This window comes from Phodopus roborovskii, unplaced genomic scaffold (genome assembly GCF_943737965.1).
Source record: "Phodopus roborovskii unplaced genomic scaffold, PHOROB, whole genome shotgun sequence".
In the NCBI taxonomy this organism is placed as follows: Eukaryota; Metazoa; Chordata; class Mammalia; order Rodentia; family Cricetidae; genus Phodopus; species Phodopus roborovskii.
This window is the reverse complement of record NW_026125052.1, coordinates 17,213,736-17,229,781: the sequence shown is the minus strand read 5'-3', so window position 1 is coordinate 17,229,781 and position 16,046 is coordinate 17,213,736. Positions and strand designations below refer to the sequence as shown.

The following is a 16,046-nucleotide window of genomic DNA, read 5'->3' as shown; positions in this document are numbered from 1 at the left end:
AGACACCCTCTTCCACCGCACCAACCTTCTTCCGGCGCGGCGCGTTCAAATCAGCCGGTCCGCTCGTCCGCGCTTCCCATTGGTCACCGCCGAGCTCGCTGATTGGCTGTTTCCTAAGTAACAAAGACAGCCCGAGGTGCGCTTGCGCACTTGTGATCTTGCCTGCTGGAGGTTCTCCGGCAGAGACTGAACCGATCAGAGTTGCCGCCAGAAACCAGTCCCTAGCTGTAATACCAAGGCCCCCGCCCCGTCTCCGTCGTTTGCGGGCTCAACTCAGCCTCAGTTGTTTACAACGACCACACATTCGATAGGATTTTAAATCTGCTTTTGTGGCCTAAACGGGCACCCTCCTATCCGTAGTGGCGCGTTTCTTTAATGTCGTCACTCAAGGTAGGCGGATCTGTGTTGAGTTCGAAGACAGCCTGATCTACATAGCAAGTTCTGGACAGCCAGGGCTAGAAATTGAAACTCTCTACTTGCTATTTTCAGTAAACTTGCCCTGTGACGTTGTGTAGGTCTGGGGCATATAAGGAAGGTAAACATTTCCTCCACTACAACTCTTTCCAGGTTAGTAGAGTCATTATTTAATACCTGGTTGACTTGATCCAAACTTTCTATTGTAATTAAAAAAAATTATGTTTCATTTTACATTCCAACCCCAGTTCCCCTTCCCTCCCTCTCTCCCGCACCCTTCCTTCCCTCCCTCCCAGACCCAAATGCTTTATTCACCTCACTGAATCCAAAAATGATAGAACAGCACTTAGTTTAGTGAGGACAAAACAAGAAAATTGAGTGAAGGTGCAGTTACTACAAGACAACAAGAACACTGGATACTCTTTCCTTCTCCAACTCCAAAAGGAATCCGTTGTTTAAGGATAGCTTTCTGGTTAAGGGTGCCCTCCCCTCTTGCAGTGACTTGTCTGTACAGAGGTGTGAGGTATAATGGAAGGTTTAGGACCTTCAAGGTCATTAAGAGAATAAGCGCCAAGCCTGGCACTTTGTTTTCTTCCCCTCACCCCCGTCCCCCACCCCTGGAGCTGAGGAATGAATCCCAGGTCTTTGTGCCTACCACCGAACTAAATCTTCAGCCCCATAAGTAAAACATTAAAAGGCATAATATGAACAACACAGCTTGTAGGCGTTCAATGAAATGGCACTAGGTGTTGTCATATTCATTCAACAATTGTGATAGCCAGGCTCAGGGGATACAGTGATAAGTGATACTTGAAGCTCACAATCTGCAGGCATATTAGATATTTATCAGGGGCGGGAATTGTGGCACATGTTAAGGCAGAAGAAGAGGGAGGAATGTTGCAAGTTCAAAGCTAGCTTCATAGATATAGTAAGTGCTAGAACTATAGAGTGAGCCCCTGGAAAGGGGTATGGGTGGGGAAGAAGGAAAAGGTGGGGGAGAGGAGAATTAAGCACTAACAAAAATGTAAGCTAATATAGGCTCTAGTAAGAGCAACTGGGCAATGGTGTCTATGTTAACTGAGATATAAAAGATGGGGTAATAGTCTGGCAATGTTTCTGTTTCCTGGATCTCAGAAGCCAAGATAAGAGACTATTTTTGTGTGTGAGGTCAGGTGACCTACACTTAGCCTGGTTCAGTAGTTAAGAACCCTTAGTGCTCTTCTAGAGGACCTGAGTTGTGTTCCCAACACTCATATTGGGGAGCTCACAACTCCCCAGGGGATCTGACACCCTCTTCTGGTCTCTGCAAGCACCTACATATGCATGCAAATACATGTACGAATGATTTTTTTTTTAAATCTTAAAAAAAAAGAATATCAGCCAGTGCATTTCTTTAATCCCATAACTCAGGAGGCAAGAGGATCTCTGAGTTTGAGGCCAGATTTGTCTATATATTGAGCTCCAAGATGGCCAGGATGACATATACCCTGACTCAAAAAAAAAAAAAAAAAAAAAAAAAAAACCCACAAGGGTTTTAAGGCTCAGGGTTGAGCATGTAGTTTAGTGGTAGAGGGCTTGTCTAGCAATCAGTAGATCATGTGTTTGATCCCTAACACTGTAAAATATATGTGTGTGTGCACACAAACTCAAGGCAGGGCTGGCATGTGGTTCAGTGGTAAAAGTTTCGAAATTGATGATTGGAGTTTAATCCCTAGAGTTCCTATGGTGGAAGAAACCATAAGTACCTTTCTCAGGTTGCCTATGACTTCCATATGCCTATTCTGGTGGGCATAAATAAATGTGGAATAATACATAGTGAATAAATAAATGTAGAAAAAGTACACTCAAGATATAGATTCTAAACTTGAAGACTGTGCAGTTTTAGCCTTTGTCTTCTATGAAAACAAGAAGTGCTTCTTGTGCTGTGGTCTACATCTTGTGGGGTGTACATACATCTTACTCTCTGTGACTGCTGACCTCGAATTCAGAGATCTCCCTGCCTCCGCCTCCTGAGTGCTGGGGTCACAGGCATGTACCACTACCACCCAGCCTCACCCTCTGTTTTAATTTTTATTTTGTGTGAAGGATGGAGTAAAGGGAGAAATTGTGCTGAGCTCTCTGAAGCTAGGAGGTTACTTCAGAGTGGACCTTTGTAGGGGTGAGCCAAGGCCTCGAAGCCCTTGGCAAAAGCAGATGTGGGAGCTAGTTATGAAGAGAAGAGGTTAAGACAAGCAAGCAAGGCTCTCACATTGGCAGAGGTAAATCCCCCAGGAGAGGGATTTGAGGCAGCTGAACATGATCTGCTGGCAGCACTCCCAGCAGCCAGGGGAACAGATCCTTCTACCCTGAAGGACACCTAGGTGGTATCTCACAGTGCCTATCACGGAGAAAAAGGTGGTGGGTTCAGGGAGGACAAGAGACGTTTGAAATAGCTAACACTCTGGCAGAATGGTTCTTTCTTCTTCTTCCTCTCTTTCCTCTCCTTCTTCTTCTTCGTTTTTGGCAGCGGGGTTGGGAGATGGGAAGTGGTGGGGTTGGGGGAGGGGTTTGGGACAAGGTGTAGCTATATAACAGTCTGGCTGTCCTGGAACTCTGTAGACCAGGCTGGCCTTGAACCCATAGAGATCTACCTGTCTCTGCCTCCCAAGTGTTGGAATTAGAGGCATGCACCACCACGGCCCAGCAACAGAATGTGGCTGGCACAGTTTCATATACCAAAAGAAACCTTGAGTCTGGTCCTGGAGACAGGTGACTGCTGAAGACTTCATGAAAGAGCAGGCGATGGACCTGGGTCCTAGCAGGTCCATGCCTACATCTGTCAGTCAGTCACAGAGAGAGGTTTGTAGCTCTCGTGCACTTGGCAATTTCCCTGTCCAGGCTGGAGCTTCTTGCTGAGGGGCCTAAGGGACTTCTACCTTGGGGACCTGGGGGAAAACCTTTAGATTTGCCCTTTGCCAGGTGGAAGGAGGCATTACAGAGGGCACGCTGTGTGACTAAGGGCAAGGAGAGCTGCTCAGCCTGGAATGGAAGAAGAAACAGTGTCCATCACCCCAAAAGTTCAGCTACAGCCAGTTCCAGGCACAGAGGCTCAGATTTTAAAGCCCAGAACAAAGCAAACCCCATGTAGTGTGGTTGCCTCAGGGCAACCCCTGCCCTCACAGGCCACCATGCTGTGGGTGTCTGTATACCATCCCTACAGGTATCTTGAATCTCTAGTGCTCGGATTCTAATCGTCCTGATGCTGTGAATCTTTAATACAGTTCCTCATGTTGTGGTGACCCTCAGCTGTACAATTATTTTCATAACTGTACTGTTGCTACTGTTATGAACCGTAATGTAAATATCTGTGTTTTCCAATGGTTTTAGATGATCCCTGTGAAAAGATGTTTGATGCCCAAAAAGGGATCATGACCCACTGTTCTAGTGGCTTCTTGTCCAGCTCCTTGGCACTGACGTCTATAGGTAGGCGTCCAACACTATTTGCTAAAGTGAACAGAGAAAATCCAGACAGGAACAGATGGAGGCCTTGGGGAAATCCCTGCACTCACCCCAATTTGGAAGCCACAGAGCAGTCGGTGGGAGAGTCCAGAATGGAGACTAGGGAACACATTCTGAATACTTAGCTCTACCTCCTAGATCCTCCACACTAGATCCTCCCCTTAGAATCTCACACTCACTTGGTTGTTAACAGGCTAGAAAACAACCTGGGTGCCATCTTTTAGGGACCATCATATTAATCCCCAGGCACTAATGTACAAAAAACAAAACAACAAAACAACAACAACAACAAAAACAGTAAATCTCAGGGCTCAGGGGACTTGGATTACAACAGTATCAACACATACACATTTTTCTTCATAACTTACAAATCAGGTTCTCATTCACTTCCTCCCGACAGCCTTTCAAGTAAAATTTGTTATCTAGTCCAGTTTTGTAGATGAGGAAATAAAGGGTCAGAGAAATGAAATGTCTTTTCCTAGAACATCTCACATGGTCAGGGTTTGAGCTGGGTTTTTTGTCTCTACTCCCTGTTTATCCACTAGGTCCTGTGATCTTTGGGTCTACCTCTGTCCTGCGCAACCTTTCCTGGGCCTTGGTTTTTCCAGCTATGGAATGGAAGCCACCTATTCTGTGCCTTTGATTATCAGTTTCAGCACACAAGACAATTGCATGGGGCGGGAGAGTCCTCAGGGCCCTTTTCTCTTTCAGCCACAAGCTGCTGTTTCTCAGGAGCCCTTCCAGTCCCTTCCTGTTCCAAACATGTATAGACGTTTCCCTTCCACTTTATTATCACCTCATTTGTAGAATTTTAAGGTTCGTTACCTGGGAGCTAGGAACTCACACCTCCAATACTGTTTTTCATATATTCCTTCATCACGTGTGAAAAAAGTCTTATTAACAGCATCTAACCTGTCACAGCTTCATCTGGGGTGCATCGAGATCAAGAAATGCTTACTGCACCAGGGCAAGGAAAACAGCATGGCTGGCTGCAATGGGGAGGCCTCTGGACTCCTGGGATTTGCTCTTGGCCTTTGAGGATCCTGGGGCTGTTATCATGGTCAGCAGACTTCCAGCCATGGTCAGAGCTGCCTTGAGCACTTGGCCACCTTCTCTGGGTCTGTAGCTCCTGCCTCTTCCCCTGCACCCCCAAACTCCTGCCTGAACAGCTCCAGTGCCTGCCCAGCTCCCCTACCTCCTGGACACTTGTCCAGGATTGATTGTCTGGGCAGCTCCCCCTCCGAGCAGTAAATGAAATATTGGTTACCGGGAGTGAGGCAGGAGCCAATTAACCCCTAGACCTCGACATGGCAGATGTGTTTGTAGGAAGCTGAAGTGGAGAGCCGGCTGCACCTGCCTGGCCTTCCTGCAAAGTCATCCAATTAGGGCAGCCCCCAGCAGTGGGCCCCACTGCCCCCTCTGGACCTAATAGCCTCAGAAACCAGGGTGACACCAGCACCTATGGCTGGCAGCTGCCTGGCTAGAGAATGGTCTGCCATTCCTGTGTGGGCGAACTCTGGGGTTACCTCCATCCTCACTTCCCTCCTGATAGGGACATTCTTTCTTAGTCAAGCATCTTTCTAAAGGGATGAGGGTAATCTGGGGGAGACTTTTGCTTCCATGTGGACTCACATTCTTTCTGTCCAGCTTTCTTCCATCTCCCAGCCAGCCCCACTCCTGGAATATCCCTGTACCTAAAAAGGCCTTGGCTGAGGAGGCCAAGGGGGAGACACTCCATCTGCTCTAAGAGAACTCTGAACTTCAAAGGAGACAATCTTGTTGTCAAGGATACTCCAGTTTATAAGTTGAAACTGTCCCCTCATCTCAGAAGGGCCTAGATAAAACAGAAAAGTAAACTTGTGCCTACCCACAGAACCACTATATTGAGGGATCAATTACTGTTTGAAACAGATATACAGCTCTCTATCAAGGAACTAGATGACAGTATGAAAAGAAAAATACAGACTTTGAGGTCCCATTAGTCTGATGGAGGAGACACAAGCCTTGCCTTCAGGAAACCTCCTGGTCTGGGTAGGGGAGACATAGCCCTTGTCCTCCCTCATCAGATGTCTCTCATCTGAAGGAGAAAACCGATTTTTGTCCTTAGAGAGCCATTGTTTGATGGGAAAGATGCCTTCTAGTTGAGTCCCTTGTAGCTGGGATGTTTGCCTAGATGTCAAGCAGCTGATGGTTGCAGGACATTCCTCAAGCCTTGCAGAGGTAGAAAAACACCTTGGCTATGGTCCAGTCCTAGGTGTGCCACAAACATCCTACCTAGCCATAGGCAAGTGATGAGTCTGGGAGTCCTCATCTGCAAGAATGGGGATTTCAGTTCCATCTCTCAAAATGATATGAGGATTATCAAGTCACCAGAAAGAAATGCAAAGCAGCCAGCTAGCCAAGCACTTGCTGTAGACACAATTAGAGGTCCTGGGATAGTCTTTATGTCCTCTAGGGTAGGGCTGAACCCCCTCCCTCCCAAGTATGGCCACTAGGTAATTCTGAGTTGGTGTGGCTATTAAAGAGCCAGAGGCAGCTGTGGGCATCACTGGGGGACAGGAGGAGCGCCTTCTAATCTAATCACACTTCCCATGGAGACTCTAGTTCCATCCAGAGCTGCCAGGGGTTTTATTGGGTTTGTGGGAACCTGCAGATTTCAATCTCCAGATCCCACAGGGAGGGCACGAGCATTAAACTAATTTTATTAAATGGCCACAGCTGGCAGCGGGGGGAAATAGGGGAGAGAAGGGAAGATAAAGAAAGCCATTCAAATCTGCCAGCCATGACAAGGGTCCATACATGGGGTCTGGCCAGGAGGGTGGTTACCCCTCCTTCCTGTCTCTCCAGCTGAGCCAGGCTGGCAAGCCAGATGGGACCTTTCCTCAATGTAGAGCCTTGGCATTTTCCAAAGTCCTAGCCTGTGGCTGCAGCCCATAGCAGATGTTTATTAATGCATCAGGCCTCTGTAGGGCTGGGGTAGGAGAAGGATGGGGCGGGGCTATCCCAACTTCAGCCTCGTTCTACTTTGAATATGCCAGTTCCTTATAAATGTAGAGCACTTGGTAAGGGCACTGTCCTTGGCTCAAACATTGGCATTTGCCTGTGGTTTGGCAAGCTTGCACAACCTCTCTGAACTTCAGTTTCTTTACCTAAAAATGGTATAATGCAGTGCATCTGTAATCCCACTGAGAAGCTGAAATGAGAGGAACACTTGAGCTCAGAAATGAGGACCAATCTGGGCAAGATGGTGAGTGAGACTCCATCTCCAAATAAATATATCAGTAAAATGCACAAAATGGGCCAGGCAGTGGTGGCACACACCTCTAATCCCAGTACTCAGGAAGCAGAGGCAGGCCTGTCTGTGAGTTCAAGGCCAGCCTGGTCTACAGAGTGAGTTCCAGGACAGCCAGGGCTACACAATGAAACTGTCCCAAATGACAAAAAATATGGGCATGGGGAGCACTTTCCATGAATCCATTTTGCACCTCACACCTAGCTGTGATGAAACATTTATAAAGTGCCTACACAAGTGTCTGACACATAGTGGGTATTTCCAAATATCAGCTATAATTATTTAGAAATGTCCTATGCACATGTTACAGCTTGCCAGTTACAAGACGGCGAAAGAGGCAGTGGCAGCCAGAGCCTCAGTGTAACTTGAACTCAGGTACAACCATAGAACTTAACAACCCCGCCACTTTTACCTCCGTGGAAGGAAACCTACCCATTCACCTAACTCCAACTTGGGTGAGAGAGTATTTGAAAGCATCCTGCAGACTTTAAGATGATGTATAAGCAGGAAGAGCTACGTGCTTTGAGCATGTACATTACACCTCTTTAATCTTCAGTCGAGGGAAGTGGGTCTTCTTTCTCACACTTTACTGATGAAAAAACAGCCTCAAAAGCAGTGGCTGGAACAAAGTCAACCAGCTTTTGGTGCAAAGCTCAGTCCTTTCTGTGGCTTTCACCAGCCGGAGAAGAACTTGCAGCACACGAGGCTTCATAGGAGCCTAGGCTCTCTGCTTAAAGCTTAAAAATGTGCCAGTACCTTGTTCCCAATGCAACCATGGTACTTTACCACCATGTAAGGTGTAACTGGATTGCTACCCACTCAAGCTGCCCACTTGGGCTGTGATGAGTATCAGACCTTTTGGTCGTTCTTATGGAGCAGCTATGGGGCCAGCATCTGCTTGTCCCCAGAATCTTTTACTATACTTCCCAGTCTAGAGGACAGGGTCCAGGGCACCTCCTACAGACTTCCCCTGGGCACAGACTGAAATCCCCACGGGGTGGAAATGTTTTTATTATAGCTTTGGTCAGACCAGTTGCAGCTGTTCCAGGGTTTTGTGGGTGCTGGGAAGTAATCCAGCCCCTAACCCGCTCCTCCCCCAGGCGGGGTCACCCCGCAGGAAGCAACTGCGCCAACTCCCCGCTCCCCCCAGACTGGGTCTGGCTGGCAGGAGGGGTGGGCAGTAAACAGTCCTATTGTACACATATACAGTACAGGCTGGGACCAGGAAGGCAACCTGCCACCCGGGCCGGAACTGCGTGCGGGGGTGGGGGTGGGGGTGTCTTTGCGCTCCATGGAATAAAGGCCTGGACTAGGTGGTGGAGGCAAGAGGCGATTCAGCCTAGGAGGGTCAGCGGCCTGGGCCAGGCAATTTGAAAATGAGTAGGGAATGGGTTCTTGTTTGCCTCTCCCGAGAATGGAGCCCTAGGGATAAAGAGCCACAGATGGAAAGGGGTGCAGGGGCTCAATCTGAGTAGATGATGAAGCCAGAGAAAGTGCTGTATTTGTTGCTGTTGCCACCATGCGCTTTGCCTCCATCCAGCTTGATGAAGACCTCATCGCCTGCGTCCAGGTGCAGGATCACGCTGTTGCTGGCATAGTCGTAGTTCTGGTCTGCATCCTGGGCAATGGCACTGGCCCGCACCTATGGGGGTAGGGGTGGGGGTGGAATAAGGATGGGGAATGGGGCAGTGTGAGAGGGGAAGGAGGTGAGGCAGCCATATGGTGAGGATTTGGAGGCCCTAAAGCCCAGCTTTCTGGCCATTCAGGCCCTTGGCCCACTTTTCCATCATCCCACCCTACCCCCTTTTAATCATGCATAACATTTTGGGAGCAGACATTGAGAAGCCCTGCATTCTTGGGCAGGGCAGCATATCTGGGCCCGAATTTGAAGTCCAGATGGAGTCTTCCTCTGTAACTCCTGCAGGTCTTACCATCTGCCTGCTGCCCACCTCAGTGCCTTCCAGGGTGGCCCCACTTGGAAGTCCTTTCCTTGCATAGAGGGCTGCCTTGTACTTCCTGAGATGGAAGAGATCTTCCCTCAGCCCTTAGCATTCATTCCTACCTCTGCTTCAACACCGAGGATGCCTTCATTTCTCTCACACCCACCTGCTCTTTTGTCAATGGATGGACAAAGAACACAGCTTAGCCAGAGGTGAGGCAGCTGGGGTAATACCAGATTGCTAGTAAGGAGCCGTCCCAGAAGAAGGGCTGGGCCTTTGGTCCTATCCAAAGCTCATTCCAGAGTCCCTCTCACTTTGGCACTGAGACTCAAGGCCTGGTAATTCCTTCCCCTCCTGGCCTTTGACTGAACTCACTGCCCAAGGCCTCTGGGAGGTATAGCTATATCCCTGTGACTATTACCCTGGCCAAAGGACTTCCAACTCATCCTAGGGTAACAGGATGGGAGGAAAGGAATTGGGGCCTTACATACTCTGTGGTCCTTGTCTTGAAGGGAGATGAGGATGAAGTGACAGCTCAAGGGAAGCATTAGCATTGGAGTTTGACAGTTGCTGTGACTTCTGGAGGCTTTGACTAGTTTTAAGGCATCAGGGGAGGGTGTTGGTAGTTGAGTTATCTGTGGACATTTCTGAGGCAACAAAAGGACTAAGCTGTAGGACCTAGGTTCTCCATAAAATAAAGGGTAAGGAACAGAAGACGAGGGCCTGGAGGGTCAGCTCAGTGGATTAAGACCACTGGCTAGTCTTCCAGAGGACATCAGGTTCGACTCCTAGCACCTTATGTGACAGCTGTAACACCAGCTCCAGGGGATCCTATGCTCTCTTCTGGCCGCTAAAGGCACCAGACATACATGTGATGCACAGATATACATGTAGGCAAATGCCATACACATAAAAAAGTAGATTTTAAAAATTAAAAAGAGAGATGGGGCTGGAGAGATGGCTGGAGGGTTAAGAGCACTTGCTGTTCTTGCAGAGGACCCAAGTTTAATTCCCAGCTCCCACATAATAGCTCACAACCATCTGTAACTCCAGTTACCCTCTTCTGGAAGGCACACATGGTATATAAATAAAAACGCATACATGAGTTAAAATAAGCATTTAAAAATTAGAGATAGAGAGGAGAAAAGCCATCCCCTTGGTTGTAGCTTGCAGTGGGAAGGGTTCTGAGGCAGGCTTTTCCACAGTTCCTCTCTAGCCCTCTCCTTCTCTGAAGGCAGCTCCTGCAGCCTCTTAACCCAAGACTAATGTCTAAGCTGAAGCCAACACACAGTTGGCAGTGGGGGTAATGGGGGAGGTAACTGTGGGTCATCCTTGCTAAAACAGCTGACTCAGTCAGTAGCAATTGCTATAACCAAGAGGACCCAACACATTTGAATGCAGCCCTCTCCAAAGTCAATGTCCTTCCAGCCCTTCATCTCTCCTTAACCTCTTCCCTATCCTGGGTTGGAACAATGTGGATTATAACTGGGAAAACATCTTTAAAGAGTGGGAGAAGAGGATGGTGAGATATCTCTGCAGGTAAAGGTGTTTACTGCCAAGCCTGATGATCTGAGTTCAGTCCCCAGGAACCCACATGGTAGGACAGAACTGACTCCTGTAATTTGTCCTCTGATCTCTACAACAAGCGCTATGTCCCCACCTCAATAAATACATTTAAGAAAATTTTAAAGGTGGGTCCAACAGTAGTGGCCCATGTCTTGTATCCCAGCACTTGGGAAGCAGAAGCAGGTAGATTTCTGTGAGTTCAAGGCCAGCCTGGTCTACACAGTGAATTCCAGGCCAGCCAAGGATACACAGAGAAACCCTGTTTCAAAAAAACAAAACAAAACAAAAGCAAAAAAACGGGGGGGGGGGTCAACATGGGAGAGACTGTGTTTATTCAAAGCCTCGGTTTCTCTGTCTAGAAAATTGGATGAGAAGTCCGTATCTCACTCTGCCACCTTTACAAAAGCCTGTAGGTGGTAAAGAAGAAGAAAGTCTTGGTAGGGCTTTAAACTAGCAGAGAAGAGCTGAAAGCAAGCAGCCAACTTCTGTATTGTTCCCTGGGCCCTAATCCTGGTAGTATTTATTACTACACGTGCACTTCATTATCTTTGGTAATAAATTACTACTAATAACAATTATTTTTATTACCCAGATTAATTTAGCCTTAACTCATTAAAACAGTGTGCTCTTTAATAGCCAAATCCATTAGAACACAGTCATCCGTCAACAGGAATCTCCTGGTGACGTGACAGGCATCAGAACTGTTCTGCTTATGTTTATTATTTATTCATCACCATGATTGTTGCTGTAATTATCCTAATTATCCATGGAAGCAGCAAGAATTTATGCCCTTCCATCCTTAGACAGTCGGAGATCCTGAAATGGAACCCAGGGGTCCCAATTCTCTACTCAAGACTGGAAGCCATTGAGGCATCCAGCTCCTCTCGGGAGCCCTAGGAAAGATGGGGGAATTGAGGTTGCCATGGAAGCCAGAAAGCAGCCTGTTCCTTGTCAGGAGGGACTGCCAAGGGGGAAACTGAGGCAGTTGTTTGACCAGAGAAACTGAGTTGCTAGGCTGTAGTCATGGAAAGGGCTCCTGTTCTCAGTCCATGCTGGGGTCTTGGTTATGTAGATGTGGCTCCCAGAAGTTGCCAGCCTGGTTCATAGAGTACTGTTAGCTCATAAATTTACTGGGTCCATTTTATGTGAGGTATGAGGCTCTGCTGCTTATGTACCAGAAGTTAGGGAGGACAGCTGGATCTCTTCCCACCCTCCAGGAGAGATGCTGATCCCCAGGAGCTTTTTTTTTTTTTTTCATGACACAGTCCTCAATTTATATATCTCTGCAGCCTTTGCCCTCCAAGCCCTCACCCACATGTATATAATACTCACTTCCCCATGTCGCCTCCCATGGACAAATAGCACTCTGACCGCTGGCATGTCCTCACACAGCCTCTACCTGTAGCCATATTTATCCATTTTGTGTCCACCCTGACCTGTCTGAACCACAGATATGGAAGTAGTTGTGTACACTCATCTGCCCCTAACCTAGAACCTTCCCTCAGGCTCCTCATCCTAAGCACTAGTACCAGGTGCCATCAGACTCCAGAGACTGATGCAAGACGAACCCTGTGGAGGGAGAGCAGTGAGTGGACCTTAGACAAGGGTCCTTAGGCACTAGGCATGCTGATGGCAAACTCCTTTCTCTACTCATCTTGCCCAGGGAAGGACCAAAGGCCAGAGTCGGCCTGCCTTCCCACAGGACTGGAAAGCTCTTTGCAAGCAGGAAACTGGGCATGTAACGCCCGCCCACGGTGGTCTCTCAGCCTGAAGGCAGGGAAAGCAGAAGCTCCTTTCCTCTTTTTCCGCCCATTGTGAAGCCCTGTCAGCATTTTCTCTGCTTAGTTAAATGGTCTCACCTACCTCTGAGCCAGGCTTCCTCTACATCTTTACCTCCCCCTTTAGTGGTGTCTCCTAACCTAGTGAACCCGGGTTCAACATCCTTTTTCTTCCTGCCAAGTGGTTCCAAGCTAGGGTAGGACTACGCACTGCATCTCTCTCTCAGACAACATGTTTGGAGACAGGAGTTGCCAGATACATTCCCAGCACACCTTTAATGCAGTACCCATTGAGTGTGTTACTGTATGATCACCACTACTGCCCCTGCTAGATAAGCCATAGAGCCCTAGAGGGCAAATGGGCTAAACCCTTGGTGCCAAACAAGCCTTGTTTCCTGAATGATTGTTGAGATTCAGTGAGCCTCTTGGACAATCTGGAAGAAGTTACAAAAGGGTACTGGGGTGGAGGCCACAGACTCCATTGATGTTCTTAATCATTCTTTTGTTTTTTGTTTGGGGGACGTCTGGAGTAACCCTAAAATAGCTGTCAGTGAGCCTCTGGAAGCTTGTGGTTCTCTCACCTTGCGAACTCTTGTTCGTGCTGTGCTAACACCCAGGCTCTGAGGGAGCGGGAAGAGGTTTGGGAAATGGTTTCAATTCCAAAAGACTAAGGCAAGTAGCCCCACTACAAGAACATACTGTCTCAGGAGCCTCCTCAGGCCCTGTTGCTGGGACCCCCTGTGGTGCGACAGGGTCTAAGGGCCTAGTAACCACACTTGGATCCCACCAAGCCCCCATCCCTAAACCTCAGCTTTGGGCCAGCTCAAACTTTCTTTGAGGAAGGCAGGAATGGCATCAATGAAGGTGACATTGCTGCATGCCTTACTGGTGATTAATAAGGGGACTTGTGGGGCTGTCTGCAGAATGAGCCTTTGCTGGATTCTGGAGCCTTCCCATTTGGTCAGGAACCGAGGACAAAGAGGAGAGACAGCAAAGCCTGATAGACACAAATGGGAGAGAGACCCAGCAATGGAGGCGGGGGCAGTTGGACCCAGAGGAGAGAGACAGAGATGAATGGCAGATTCTGCTAAGAAATGGTCAAGAGACAGAGAAAGAGGGGGAAACCTTAGAGGGGAGTGGGGGAAGCAGGCAGAAGAAAGGAAAGAGGACAGACTTCCATGCCGATAGGCTTTCTGCCCACTCTCCTATCCCCAAACTTTCAGACCCCAAAGCAGGGTAGTGCTGCAGTGGGAGGGGTTCCGAGAAGATCTGGAGTCTCAATCACAGGGGATTGATTCCTTCTCACCTCAATTCTGACCCTGGCCTCTGAGAAGAGAAGGTTCAGCCTGACCACGCCCCCCGGGGTGGGGCTCATGAAACCCAGAGGTGAGAGCACTGGGAACTGAGAATCCAGGGTGGGTGTTTCTAAGGAAAACACTGTGCGCCCGCTGTCCCTCCCTGTCTCAGACACAAGCACTCCAGGGAATGGAGAGGACTCTCTATCTTCTAGGATAGTGGAAGAGTTAGACCTGGAGACCTTAAGAAGGCGAGTTTCTATCACTGCCCCACCTCTGGAGGAAACTTTTCCCCGGAGGCGCTGGATAGCTCTGATACTCCGGGGAAAGGCTGAGCATTCCAGGGGATTTGCAAAGGGTATCAGACCAGCTCGGTGGTTCCTTCTCTAGAGCCAGGGACGTACTGCATGCAGCTAAGGTTATTGGGCGCCGGACTCCCTCTGCCTTTGTGCCCAAAACATCTCCTGCAGTCCTCCTTCTGCGCGCAGAGCCACTTGGCTTAGCGCCCTCCGGCATGAAGACTGCTTCTCCTTATCCGTGCCCTAGAGCACATTCTTGCTGTTCCCTTAAAGCCAGCCGGCGTCAGCTTGAATTTTAGCTCTCAAGTGAAATCAGCCTGAATCAGCCTCCCAAGGGCCAAACCCCCAAGGACCAGTCCGCGCGCCCTAGAGCCCTATGATCTGACTAGTTGGATTTAGCATCTGCCTTGGAGCTCGAACCCAAGGGCTGAAGAGTCAGGGGTGCCCACTAATTGCAACCATTCTTCACGTGATAGTTAAGGGGGGCCGCTTTAGGGTCTTCACCTACGCCTGTCTGGTGTGCCTGTCGACTCTGCATTCTCTTGGGGCTCCCTGGGTGCCCTGCCCCCAGGTCAGCCCCATGCCCCCTCGTGGCCCACCTGGCCGTTCTTGCAGAGGTCCGCCCACATACTGGTGCCGTCGCCGCCGCGCATAAGGACGTGGTAGGTGAAAAAGTAGGTGCCAGGAATGTTGCATGTAAACTTGCCGCTGGCCGCATCGTAGTTGTTGCCTAGGTTGGTGACCACGTCGTCAAACTTGAGCACCTCGTAACCCTCATGAGGGTTCTTGAGGCCGGCGTAGAAGGCCACGCGTGGCACCGTGGTATAGGTGGCCGTGCTGATGGCGCCGCTGCCTCCTGAACCGGGCAGGCCTGGAGGGCCAGGCTTGCCTGGTTCACCCTTCTCCCCGGGCGGTCCCACAGGACCGGGAGGACCCCGGTCCCCTGGAGGCCCGGGGGGTCCCGGCTTGCCGGTGCGGCCCGGCTTCCCCTGGGGGCCCTGCACCAGCGTGGAGGGCGGGGGCGCACCGCTCTGCTCGCTCAGAGCGTCGCCGCCGTCGGACCGCGCGCCGGCGCCGGGGCCCCGCGCGGGGTAGGGGTCGCACACCATGCGGCAGGTGCCCAGCATCTCATAGTGGCCATCCGGGCCGCCCGAGCTCACCAGCACCGGGATGAGCACCACCAGCACGAGCAGCATCACCACGCCCGCAGCAGCTGCCAGCAGCGTTTTCCGGCCGGCGCGGAGCCTGGGGAGAGCCGGGCCACCCGGCCGCGCCGTCGGGGCAATGGTGCCGGCGGGTAGGGGGCGCGGGCGCGATGCCCGCGCTCAAGGGCGGTCCGGCGGGGCTGCGGGCATGGGGCCGGGGCCCGGGCGCCGCGCTGCGCTGCTTGCGCTGCGGAGCCCAGCAGCCGGCTTCGGCCTCGTGCTTCCCTCCCGCTGCGCTGCCCAACTGAATGCCGCGACCGCCGCCTCCCGCCTTGCGCCTAGCTCCTCCCGCCTTCTCCGGCTGGGGCCACCGCCCCCTTCTTTGGGCCCCGCCCACCCGCTCCGCCGGGCTCGGAGAGGGCGAGGAGTGGGGATGCGGGCGGGACCGTCACCTAATTGGACCGCGGAGGTCGTGAGGCAGGAGGGGTAGAGAGGGGCGGGGTTTATAAGACTCCGGTGGGCGCCACAGAGGTAGCTGGAGACTGAGGCTCAGAAATGGGAGGGGGCGGCTAGAGCCAGATAAATAAGGAGGATCCCAGTGGGAAAGGAGGGGCAGGACCAAAGAGCGAACGGAAGGGAAAGGCAGAGAGCTCGGAATGGCATCGGGATAGAGGTCCCGGGAGTCAGTCCCGAGGAAAACCGTGACAGGGGCAAAGGAACACCACCTGCAGGAGGTTGAAGGATGAAACATTGCCCCTATCTGCAGGGGACAAAGAGATGTTGAAGTGGGGGTGTGCAAAGTGAGGAGCAAGAGGGCAG

The 16,046-nt window shown here is 50.5% G+C and overlaps 1 protein-coding gene across 1 annotated transcript; it reads right to left on the bottom strand.

Moving 5' to 3' along the window:
* Positions 1 to 8,199: 8,199 nt before the first annotated feature.
* On the bottom strand, positions 8,200 to 15,440 carry C1ql1 (complement C1q like 1). The gene is made up of 2 exons (XM_051177842.1): positions 14,682 to 15,440; positions 8,200 to 8,846 (listed from the first exon to the last, which is right to left on the bottom strand). Exons 1-2 carry the CDS (start codon positions 15,276 to 15,278, stop codon positions 8,667 to 8,669), a joined length of 777 nt encoding a protein of 258 aa, XP_051033799.1. The 5' UTR covers positions 15,279 to 15,440; the 3' UTR covers positions 8,200 to 8,666.
* Positions 15,441 to 16,046: the final 606 nt, after the last annotated feature.

Excerpts from the sequence above, each read along its gene's own strand:
- C1ql1 (XM_051177842.1), bottom strand. The coding sequence starts at position 15,278 with ATGCTGCTCGTGCTGGTGGTGCTCATCCCGGTGCTGGTGAGCTCGGGC. Across the intron at positions 8,847-14,681 it reads ACCTCTGCAAGAACGGCCAG|GTGCGGGCCAGTGCCATTGC; the intron begins GTGGGCCACGAG and ends CTACCCCCATAG.